At 37.4% G+C, this 12,798-nt stretch overlaps 1 protein-coding gene across 2 annotated transcripts in view; it reads right to left on the bottom strand.

Annotated features, from left to right (window-relative positions):
- SLC44A5 (solute carrier family 44 member 5) overlaps positions 1-12,798 on the bottom strand; it is a 350,669-nt gene that overhangs the window by 43,216 nt on the left and 294,655 nt on the right. For both annotated transcript variants that reach the window (XM_078072903.1, XM_078072904.1), the window contains 4 exons: positions 12,078-12,138; positions 8,311-8,434; positions 6,911-6,994; positions 3,529-3,641 (listed from right to left, as the gene is read on the bottom strand). In XM_078072903.1, the coding sequence (XP_077929029.1) occupies positions 3,529-3,641; positions 6,911-6,994; positions 8,311-8,434; positions 12,078-12,138 (382 nt within the window). The remainder of the gene's footprint in view (positions 1-3,528; positions 3,642-6,910; positions 6,995-8,310; positions 8,435-12,077; positions 12,139-12,798) is intronic.

Here is a 12,798-nt window from a genome sequence, read left to right as displayed (position 1 = left end):
GAATGTATAGAGTCCAAATTATTGACCACAACGCAAGCAAGATGCACCTGTTTTCTAGGGACCTTAGGGTTGCTGGCCTCTTGTTTCCCCAGCCTGTCTTCTGGGGGAGGGGACTGCCATGCTGTTACTCAGGTAACCCTGTTTGGGCAAAGTTGCCCTGCCCCATGTGGCAGGAGATGGGCTCAGTGAAAACCGGTCTTTTGTGGCTTCTGTTCTCTGGTGGTTTTCCCTGGCGGTTTTCCATGTCTCTTCTGAAAGAGCAGAAGAGATCATTTCCAACACTCGCCTCAGAGCAGAGATCGCAGTCTGCTCTTCAGTGAGCTCTCCAGGCCACACTATCTCCGTTTCTGTCTGTGCTGCTATAAACTGCAGGGTCTTGGGTTGTGCACCCCTCCACAGCACTCCCAGTCCTCACCTCCAGGTCAGGGCACATCTCTGCCCTTTGTGCTTCTAAAACCACCAGCCACCCCCAGTTTGCACATGCAGCCCCGCTGCTCTGGGTTTCCATCTGGGGCGCTGCCCTAAAGTCCTTTCCCTGTTGCTACCGGTCTGCAAGTCTGTGCCCAGTCCCCAGGACGGGAGGCTATCGCTCACCGGTGGTGTAGGATCCCAACAGCTCGACTCCCTCCCCCTTCTGTTTATCCTCCGATATCTGCCCGCAGAATCACAGCTCCCCACTTCATACTTCGAAACCAAACACCTGCGATATTCTGTTTGTAGAGATCCAGATCTATCTTCTTACATCTCAGGCTGATTTCGTGGGTGTTCAGAGTGGTCTGGTAAATATCCAGCTCAATTTCGAGGATGGTTGGAATAGGGTCCCCTACTCCTCTGCCATCTTTTCCCATAGTACTGTATGTATAAAGAAGTCTGCATATAAGTGGACATATGCAGTTCAAACCCATGGTGTTCAAGTTTCAACTGTACCATGAACAATTATATGCCAACAAATTCAACAACTTAGAAGAAATGGATAAATTCCTAGAAAGATACAACCTACCAAGATTGAATCATGATAAAATAGAATATCTGAACAGACTGGTTACTAGTAAGAAGATTGAATCAGTAATCAAAAATCTCCCCAACAAACAAAAGGCCAGGACCAGGTAGCTTCACTGGTGAAGTCTACCAAAATTCAAAGAAGAATTAATACCATCCTTCTCAAGCTCTCCAAAACATAGAAGTGGAGGGAACATTTCCAAACTCATTTTATAAGGCCAGCATTACCCTGATATCAAAATCAGACATAGAAACCACAAGAAAAGAGAACTATAGTCCAATACCCCTGATGAACACAGATGTACAAATCCTCAATAAAATATTAACTGAATTCAACACTACATTAAAAATATCATACACCATGGGATTTATTCCAGGGATGCAAGGATGGTTCAGCATCCACAAATCAATAAATGTGATACACCACATTAATGAAATGAAAGATAAAAATCATATGATAATCTCAATAGATGCAGGACAAGCATTTGAGAAAATTTAACAACCATTCCTGTGTTAACAACTACAACCGAGACTTTTTACTGAACATTATGTACTAGGCAGCTTTCCAAGGGCTTTATGTACATCATTTTTAAAAATATTCACGAATCCTATTGTATAGTTGAAGAAACTACTAATTAGACTACGTACGTGCAGAGGATCATACAGTTAATATGCAATGAATCTGTGCCTTTTCAATCTCCAAATCCATGCCTGTAACCCCACTGTTCTATGACCTTTCCTGGATAAATCTTAACTTATTCTGGTCAATAAGAATTGTTCCACTGACGTTCAAGGCACTTGCCCACAAACAGCCTGGCTTTTTCTCTGCTCAGTATGTTGCTTTCTCTAGTAAATAGGCTGCTGTTAATAGGAAATGATTGGTTTCCCAGGATACAGAGAAAGTCGTTGTCCAAGATAGTAGCAGAGGTCAGTTACACAGTGTTATACTTCTCAAATCTAACTGGCCATTTCCCCACTCAGTGAATGGCTTTAAGCTGACTTGCCACACCATTAACTGCTGAGATAGCACTACCTAGGAAGTCAACAAGGAGCTGACATTGGTTGTTTCACCTGTATTTGTGATATATTGATGACCTTTCTCCCTCTTGGCACTGTCAAACTTCACTATAGCCAATCTCAGATTTTTCTTGCTCCTTACGACAAGTCACTGAAATCAATACCAGACAATACGGTCTTTCCCTTCTTGATGACAATAAAAGAGTGACTGAATCACATGCCCAGGCTTTATAGTAGTATAGGGCAGAAACATACATAAAAGACTTTTACACAAAAAGCTTTCTTGGGAGTCTTCGATTAAGGGGTAGCAGTTCTTATATTCCTCCACCAGACTGACTCAACCCTTTCACATGCAGCTGCACAGAAGGAGCAGATAAGGAAACCCTGAAGAGATCTGAAACTGTCTAGAAGCCTATTGAGGATAACAAGGAGGATAGTAACAATAAACCAACACATATTGAGTGTTTACTGTTTTTCAGATATTGTTCTAAGAGCTTTATATTCATTGTCTCAGTTAATCCTCACAATCTTGTGAGATGGAGATACATACCATTACCATGCTGATGTTATGGATAAGGAAACTGGGTCTTATAATCATTAGGAAGCATTTCCAAAATTCCTCAGTTATCTGTTATGCAGCTGGGATTAGAATTCAGGCTAACTATAGAACCTGGGGATTCAACTGCATTCTTATATTGATATGTGCAAAGCTCTTCTTCAGGTGACAATAATAGGAAATTGCTATTTTTGGTGTCTGCTACCATAAAACTGCATTGTCAATCCAAATGGTATTTTAGGGGAAATTACTCTTGAATAGAAACCTCACAAACATTCATATATTGGCCCATATGTTTATTAGCACTCTGAAGGAATCTGCCATAAATGCTATACTGTTCCTTGGGAGAAACTTTAGTTCCTTTGTTGGTGTTCACACTGTACCTGTACTGCTTCTAAGGGGACAGGGTTGCTGGTTAGATTTCAAACGTGATATAAAGTAACTCTCCACCCAAAGAGTGTGATTCAGAATACTTGCCTCTAGGGAGTGACGCCTCATTATGTAGTACTGGCCAATTATTAGAAAGTCTGACAGTACCCGGCTTAAAATTACTCAATTGAAAGAGAAAAATAGATCACACTTCTGTAACTATACAAACCTAGCATTTGATCAGACAGGAAAGTTAAAGGAATAACATACGTTTTCTGAAATGTTTTTCATTAACCTAAATGGTGTTTTTTACCTCCTTCTTAAAAACCATAAGGCATGGGACCAAAGGTCAGTAAGGAAAAAGGGTAGAACATTTTGATAGCACTTTTTTTCAAGATAAAGAAGATAAAAGTTATAGAAATAATTTATGCAAAATTAAATAATTTTTCTCAATTTAACACTTTGGGGGTGGGAAGTAAATAATTAAATTCACTGCAAGTTAAATGCTTCCTGGTAATTGATAATGGCAACTGAAAAGAAAAGGACTATTTTGATATTTAGTGATTTTTAAGAAGGGCAATACCTACCATAACCTATAATTCCAATCACACCCACCATGAAGACCCAGAAGAGGAATCCAGCTGTGAACCTCAGGAGTATCACAAACAACCAACTAAGGAGCATGGCGATAGTCAGGCCACTAGAGGAAAAAGCATACAACAGACAGGGGTCAAGAGTGTTAAACATAACATAAAGTTAACAGCAAGACAACATCTTCTATTCAAAATAATTATCAGATTATTTTATTTTAGCTGGCTATAGAAATATTTATAATATTAAAAAGTATAAACAATAGTTCCTATTAAGACTTTCATATGAAAGAGTAGGACCATCGGGAACTTCGTACCGGAGTCAGTATTTGTGTACCTGGGTAAACAGAAGTTCAGTAGCAACCACAGTTCAAAGAAAAACACAATTCCTCCAACCTACCATTTTGGCCTATCTGCCACAGTTGCCATGCTGTATTTTTTTTCCCCTCCACACGTCTCACTAAGTGATAAATTATAAAACATATCCATGATACTAATAGAAGGAAACCCTATACAACAGAACTATCTAGAAGTAAGGGAGCAGTCTTAGGGCAGAAAAGAAAAATAATTGCCCCACACAGTTCCTGAATCCATGATTTTGTAGTCATTATTATGGTCTAATTATCTTTAATAATTTGTGATGTCTGACATCACATCTATTTCAGGTCCCCAGTGACCTGTAGGCCATTATATGGAGCCATGATAGAGCTTCTGTATCTCCTGGGCCATATGACTTTATCAAGCAGTCAGCAGCATGACTTTTTTTTTTTTCAAATTTTTTAATTAAAAAAAATTTTTTTTTTAATTTTTAAAATTTTTTTAATACTAGAGATACTTCTCCCCCCAGCTCATATATCCAGGTTAAATCCATATTGGATTTTTCTAGGTAATTTCATTAAACAGAATTCATTAAGATTAGAAATTTGGATGACGCTTCCATTAAGAACTGACACCTCCAATGCTCTTTCAAGTTTCCAAACAGAAACATAGCCTGATACATTTATTGAGCTTATTGTCTCCAAGTATTATCTTTTTTAAAAAAATCTTAATAATTCCTGTCACTGGATAGATGACAGTATTGTATCAAAGTAACTTCTAAGGTCACATCCTTGCAGAGCCTATGCTTTCAACTCCAGAAGTCATTCCCTATTAACATCACAGATACTTTAATGCTTAAATATTCAATATGGTTGAAGGATTATTCTATGGCATAGTCCAAGAGGAATATTCAAAAAGGTCAGGGGGAAGAAAAGAAATATAGCTGTTTATTCTCTGTGTTTTTAATTCCTGCATAAAATTCTAACTGAATAAATAAAGTCACGGCATATTAGTCTTTGGCTTTATATTTATGAGATAGATGGAGAACAGAAGAGTCAAAAATAAAGGGAGTGTTTATGTTCTAGTGGTGTGAGCAATGCCTGGGTGGAGAGGGTTTCAGTGTGTGTTGGGAGTGAGGTAAACAGGAAGGTCTATCATAATGCATACTTTTTCAGATAATAGTTAAAAAGCCAAAATAAAGAGGAAATGTACAAATTATCTAATGATATTTGAGTTTGACAATAGGGGAACCAGTTTAACTATTGTCAAGTATAGACTACAATCTGTGCTATGGAGAGAGATCCTGAAATACTGATGCACACTAAAATAATTATTGCATTTAAGGCAAAACATCGAAATGAGTAAAATCTCAAAAAACACTATCTAGTTTTACAGCTATACAAACTAGTCACTGGTATTTTACACACAATTTTGACTTTATTAGGCATCATATAGTTAAATACATCTATCTTGTTCCCCTAGTGGTTTTATAACTGTTCCTTGAACCCACATTTTCTATGCATCTTCTATGGTCCAAGGACCACACTAGGAGTTACAAAAATAGAGATGAGTTAGACATAGTTACCATGGTAAAGAATTCATAGTTTATCATAGAAAAAGAGCCAGGTAAATAACATAAAGTTCTAGGTGCTATGTAGATGACAGGTATGTGTGTATGTGTAGGTGTCTGCATGTGTGTGTGTGTGTGTGTCTGTGTGCGTGCACGCTTGTGCACACACGTGCATGTGGGTAGGAGGAACACAGGGAAAAAGTAATTATATCTGGAGAAGTCAAGAAAGACTTCATAAATTACACAAAAGCTGATTTTATTTTATTTTTTTTAAGATTTTATTTATTTGAGAGAGAGAAGGAAAGAGAGAGAGAGAAAGCACACAAGTGGGAGGGAGTGGCAGAGGGACAGGGAGAGGCAGGGTCCCCACTGAGCAGGGAGCCTGATGTGCGCTGGATCCCAGGACCCCCGGGATCATGACCTGAGCTGAAGGCAGACGCTTCACTAACTGAGCCACCCAGGTTCCCCAAAAGTTGATTTTAAATAATGAGATGGAGTTGCCCAGGACACAGCAAGGATGTGCCAGGAAAGAGAACAGAATGTGCAAAAACATGGGGGTTTGACACTCTAGGAATGGGTGTGTTATTTGATGTGTTTAGAATATAGGGTCAATCAAGTAACATGGGTGGAGAAGAATCTGGGACACTAAATGGACCAGGTTGTAAAGGGCCTTGTAACTATCTGAAGAAGTTTTCTCTTTGCTCTTTGATCACTAGGGAACCATAGATGCTTTTAAGGCATAAGGTGATATAGAGCCAGATAGTAGCAATAGCCTTAAATATATCAAACACAGGTACCCACTCCAGTAGAGTGATTGCATTTTCCCTTACCTTTCAGGAATGCAAACCTTATGGCTAAAAATTTTTAATCTCCTCCTCCTTTCAAATATTTTTTCAGCTCTTCATAACTACAGTGACCTTTGGTGATGATAATAACAAACATTATGTGGAAAGGATGTGTTAAAAAATAAGAGGGAAGGACAAATGAGAAAACAGACCCAGAGAAATAAAACTGCATCCACTGTAACATAACAATAAGAAGCAGACGTACTACAGCTGTTGTCCCTGCATGACTTGAAGTATATTTATACAAGTACTTTTATTGGGAATTTAATGAATAAAGTTCAAATTTACATTCTTATAACTTTTGTAACACTGGGTATATTTCCAAATATCTTTGCCCCATTTTTCAGCCACAGGAACTGAGTCAACCTTTTATTCACAAATATGAATGGGGAATTTTTTAAAAAGATTTATTTGAGAGAGAGAGAGAGAATCAGGAGCGGGGGGGAAGGGTAGAAGGAGAAGCAGGCTCCCTGCTGAGCCGGAATCCTGATGTGGGGCTGGATCCCAGGACCCTGGGTCATGAGCCAAGCCGAAGGCAGACGCTTAACCGACTGAGCCACCCAGGCGCCCTGAATGGGGAATTTGAAGAAAGCGTTCTACAAGGATAAAATGGGGCTGGAGAAGAAACACCAATGTTTGCACTTACATGAGAATCCAATACCAAGTTGTTGCATAGTCTTCAAATACTTTCATTCCAATTGCCCTTGCATCAAGGATTTTATTGACACGACTGAATTCAAAGAAGGAAAAAATCAATTATTTTGACTACCACTAAACAGAAATGTTCTTGTTATGATAAAAGGGGTTTGCAAGCTGCTATTCAAAACATATTTTTAGAAACCATTTATCAAGAGGCACTCTTTCCCCAGCCATAACAGTATGTGAGATGTCACTTTGGTAGACTACAAAGGCCACTATAGCTACACAGAGAACGTGGCTTTCAAGAATGGTGAACAGATCCCTTTTCAACGTATGTGACATGTCCTCAATATTGCAGTAATCTCACTGTAAGAAATGAATTTAAATAAGATCAGTTTTTAGCTTACAAAATCCATAGCATCAAGAATGAACATCATCCTTAATTCCCTTTTCTAAACCTCTGACAGCTGTGTAGCAGGAAGGCACCATGGGGCACATACAGAAAAGTGCACAAATCATTAGTGTCCAGTTTGACAGATTATCAGAAGTGAATGCACTATGTAACTACAATATTGTTCTCCCTTTCCCCCTGTGCCCCAGTTACAACACCTCCTCCTTCCCCTAAGGTAACCACAATCCTGACTTCTGCGATAATAATTTCCTAGTTTTCTTTTTCAGTTTTACCACTTACATATGCGTCGCAGGGTAATTTAATTTAGTTGTGCTTGGTTTTGAATTTTTCTATCAGTGGAACTGCACTTGTACTATTATTTTGTGATTTCTTTCACATAGCTTTATATTTGTGAAATCCATCCACGTTGCTATTACATTCTAAATATGCAGGACCATTCTACTTGGACTGCTAAACTCAAGGAAGAGAAAAACATTTTTAGAATATCTTTTATGTTTCACTTTTAATTCAACAATTGAGCTACACAATGATACTCGGTGTTTGTGCACACATGTGAATGTACCCACCCAGACAATTGTATTTCCCAATAACCTGAAACATCACAATGTGTACACTAAGGAAACAGTAAATTGACTTTACTGTAGTTAGTACATAGAAACTGATATGGTCCTGAAACAGCATTACCAAGGTTGTCTCGCCTTTCTTAAGGCCCTCTTCCCTTTAAGACATCTGGCAGTTTCATTATCTTAGTCAATTTTTTTGAATGGTGATTTAAAAAGCATCTTTTTATTGTGTTCATTCAACAAGTAAATTAAGGTCTTTCAATATGCTTACTGAGATCCCAATTCTATACCTGTTGATAATCCACAGTGACATGTATATTTCATAATAATGCATAATTCTTCCTCTATAACCCTTAACCTAATGGAAGCTTTCGTTTTGTGTATAGTAATAGGATGCATCCAAACTGAAAATAAGAAGGTAAACAAACATACTTTGCAGCTGTCCTGAGTTCTACAGCATTTCTTGTCTTTCCACTTCCATCTTCAAATATTGTCTTATTTCCTACTGTCAAAGTGCCATTTTTAGTAGTGAAGTCAGGGAAACATCTCTGGAGAACTGTAAAAAAATAAAATTATGGTAAACATTTTTCTACTTCTTCCTATGTAATGTTTTCCCTTTCTTAAGCTTTCTGTTATTTATAATTAGATTCTTGCTAGACAATATATAAACATACTGCTCAACATGATAATTGCCCATTACTTGATGGTCAGAAGGTTTTCTGATGGTTCTAAGACACATGTAAAAAGCAAATATGATCACAATCTGAAGATACACTCTAAACTTGTTGATTATTTTACACATGGTATATTCATCACGTAGCCAGTAAGTAAGATGCACAGCACAGGTGTTAAAAGAATAATACTGATAACATATCTCACATGGTAAAAACATTTTAATAAAAAGGTTACATTTATTGTATGACTGAGTTTACTTTTTTTTTTTTAGGATTTTATTTATTTGAGAGAGAGAGAGAGAGAGCGCGCGCACCGGCAGTGGGGAGGGGCAGAAAAAAGGGAGAAGCTGACTCCCCGCTGAGCAGAGAGCTCAATGAGGGGCTCGATCCCAGGACTCAGGGATCATGACCTAAACTGAAGACGGATGCTTAACCAACTGAGCCACCGAGGTGCTCTGAGTTTACTTTTTCTTTCTTTTTTTTTTTTTTTAAGATTTTATTTATTTATTTGACAGAGAGAGACACAGCGAGAGAGGGAACACAAGCAGGGGGAGTGGGAGAGGGAGAAGCAGGTTTCCTGAGGAGCAGGGAGCCTGAAGCGGGGCTTGATCCCAAGACCCTGGGATCATGACCTGAGCCGAGGCAGACACTTAACGACTGAGCCACCCAGGCACCCCTACTTTTTCTTATTAAAAAAATCTTAAGATACTTCTTGAATGAAACATTGAAAACTGGAGATTAGTGAATAATTCCTTGAGAAACGAGAACTAGCTCAAACTTCAGGCTACTAGGACAACTGAATTTTTATTTTTGAAGTCTTAATAATTTGTCTCCCAGCTTTCTCATTTACCTGGTGTTTTGGAGGGGCTGAAAACAGAAATTCTAAAGCTATCAAAATGCCCCACACTTTGTAGACTAGCATAATTTCTCCGAAGAGCTACCTCACTGTTCAATCTTCTATGCACTTATTTTGATTTAAATAGAATCCTTGCCTCTTTACAAATCTGTATTATTAAAGTATTTTAAAACCCCAATTTCAAATCAAGAGGGAAGAGAAATCAGAAGTGGATCATTTTTATATTTTTTCTTACAAGAAGAATCACAGATTTGCATGGGTTTTCAGGGAATTTAAACTTGAAAATATTAAAGCAGTTGATATAGGGAAAGAAGAAATAGGTCTTTACCAAGGCTTTTCTGACTTTTTGGGCTTAAAATGATCTCCTGTCTACCTACCTTCATCTTCTGTAGCACTTAAAATATGGCTGATTCCTTCAGTATCTTCCTCATCTTCTTCTGGTTCTTCCCTGGCAAATTTGACATAGTAGTCTCTACCAGCTGCTCCTATTCCCTCTCAATCCAATCACATGCTGCCCCCACCACTCCAAGGAATTTGTCCTCCCAGTGATCCCAATAATATCCTAATGGCCAAAAACTCCAAATATCTTTTAGTCATCATCCTACTTGAACCCATTACCTAGCACAGTGCTTGGTACATAGTGGAACTCAGTAAATATTTCCTGTTAATTGAGTTAACTTTTCTGAGTCTTTGATAGAGTAGACAACCCCTGCCTTCTTCCTTTGGCTTACATGCCCAAGTTCTCTCCTGCCCTCCCTTTAGCTTTTCTGTGCGTTTTTTCCCTTGCCACTCCTTAAATAGGACTGTTTCCACCTACAGAGTCCTCCAACCTTGTTCTGGGCAATTTCATCCAATCAGTTAGTTCCAATGACTAAATATGCTCATCATATATTTGGAAAATAAAGAAAATAAGAAGGAAGATAACAAAATACATAGTCCTACCACCCACAATGAACTCTAACATTTTAGATAAATTTCCTTCTAGTCTTTCTTCTACAAGAAATTTTTTTGAGAGTCATAACCATAAAATAAATGCAGGGTTTTCCCTTGTTTCTTTCTTTTAATATTACTTATTTCCTTTCATAAACTATTTAATAAGTGAATTTTATTAGCTGTATACTCTTCCATTAAGTAGTATACTTAATCACCTATTGGGGGAATGAATACAAGTTGATTGTGATGTTTACCATAATGTCTCCTTTACTGTACTGTGAGGGACTATGCCTTATACATTTCTGTGTCCCCAGTGTACGTTTTATATTGTGTGATTTAACCAAACTATACTTGTAAGGGCAGGGATGTCTTATATTCTTATGCCTATTATATCTTCAGTGACTAAGGATTCATTTTCATCTTTTTGTAACATTGTTCTTGGCTACTGACACTCGTTGCCCAGGGCTTCCTGGCAAAATGCAGTTGCTTGCATCTTTACTTCATGGTCCTCAATGACCCAAAGAAAAGGGAGAGGGGCCCATAAGGCATTGTGTTTGGTGGTAGCTACTTCGATGGTACCTGACTTTCTACCCAAATAGAAAATGGTACGTGGCTTTCTACTCCAATAGAAAAAAGAAGAAAGAAGAGAGGGGCGCCTGGGTGGCTCAGTCGTTAAGCGTCTGCCTTCGGCTCAGGTCATGATCCCAGGGTCCTGGGATCGAGCCCCGCATCGGGCTCCCTGCTCCGCGAGAAGCCTGCTTCTCCCTCTCCCACTCCCCCTGCTTGTGTTTCCTCTCTCGCTGCCTCTCTCTGTCAAATAAATAAATAAAATCTTAAAAAAAAAAAAAAGAAGAGAGGAAATGCCCACAGTTTTGTCATCTCCAAAACATCCATACTATTTTGGCATATTTCTTTGCAATATTTTTCTTTGAATAGCCTTTTTTATTTTAATTTATATATGCTTATCATTATAATGCATATAGCATTTTATTTAATATTATACTATATAATACTTATATTTAATAATTCTAAAATATTTCATTTAATGAATACACCATAATTTATTTAAAGCACTTTCTTGCTCTTGGACATAAGAGTGTTTCTTTTTCCTTTCCTTTTTTTTTTCTTTTTGGTTCTTCTGAATAGCATTGTGATGGGCATCTTTAGGTAAAGTTGTTTCTCTGTAGTTAGGATTATATTTGTAAGAATAGGAAATTAGTGATTATTTTATTTTCTTTTTCAAAAAGTTAGACAAAGTTTATGTAAACTTTAAATAATATTTATAAATCTTAAAAATATAAAATATTGATTCCTTTAAGAGATATATAAATATTTCAAATTTCAAATTTTAGGACAAGTTTATTTCCTACCATCACCCCCCAGGCAAATTCTGAACATACTCTTTGGCTGAATTCAGGGGTGAGTGTGCAAGATTATGTCTGTGTGTGCTTATCTGTGCTCATAGAACACCAAATAATCAATCTGGGCTTTTAAAATCAATTTTTAATCTTTTCTGTGTATGTTGATGCAGCAAAACTCTAAAACTACCAGAGCTCCAGTGGAAATATCTCTGGCTGGAGGCAGGAGAATGGGCTTTAGCTTTGGCTTCCTTCTAATTAACTCTGGGACCAGTCATACAACTATTCTTGGCTTCAATTTTGTCAATAGTGAAATAGGGAACTGAATTGAGTAACTTTTTATGATTGTATGTTCTAAGATAAGTAATAACCACTTACATGGTTTGCTTGGAAAAATTGCTATTGGACAATCATCATCCAGTAAGACTTGTGTGACAGTCTAAAATGGAAGGAAGAGTATGTTAACATTTCAAAGGCTACGTAATGACAACTTTTACTCTCAGTATAAAAATTGTGTCCTTTGAAAATTTAACTCCATAATTATCTCATTATTTCATATTACTATCCTAATAAGAGTGGTTTTAAGATTATCAGACACACACATAGTTATTTGACAAATGCTCTAAAATGTCCTAACTGTAATTCAATCAAATCAACAATAATAAAACCAGACCCACTGAAGCCAAGACACACCTTTGAAAGTGTGTATCTATGTCTTAGTCACATTCTGAGTCTCTAATTCTTCAAAAAAATTTTTTCTGGAAAAACAGCATCTTCTCTAAGTTAGAAGCCATTAATACTATTTAACATAATGGGGCTTTAGAATTCCTTTATAAGTCTCAAACCTAGGTAGGGTTTGAGGATTTTTTTTTTAATGAATAATTATCAAATTGGGTTTGGAAATAAAATTCTACTTGTTACTAAGTAGCCATGGATCTTCATCATCACATTAATGAAATGGTAACATTAATAAAATCAAATGACATTAGCTCCTAGATCTTGATGGTAAAAAAATCAAGCCAAGTAGAGAATTTGTTAGTTTCAGGAAACAGTTAAAGCTAACTTACCAGACTTAAGAGTCTTGCATAACACCTGAAGT

Source organism: Halichoerus grypus, chromosome 5 (genome assembly GCF_964656455.1).
Source record: "Halichoerus grypus chromosome 5, mHalGry1.hap1.1, whole genome shotgun sequence".
Taxonomy (NCBI): domain Eukaryota; kingdom Metazoa; phylum Chordata; class Mammalia; order Carnivora; family Phocidae; genus Halichoerus; species Halichoerus grypus.
This window is presented reverse-complemented; position numbering and strand designations above follow the sequence as displayed.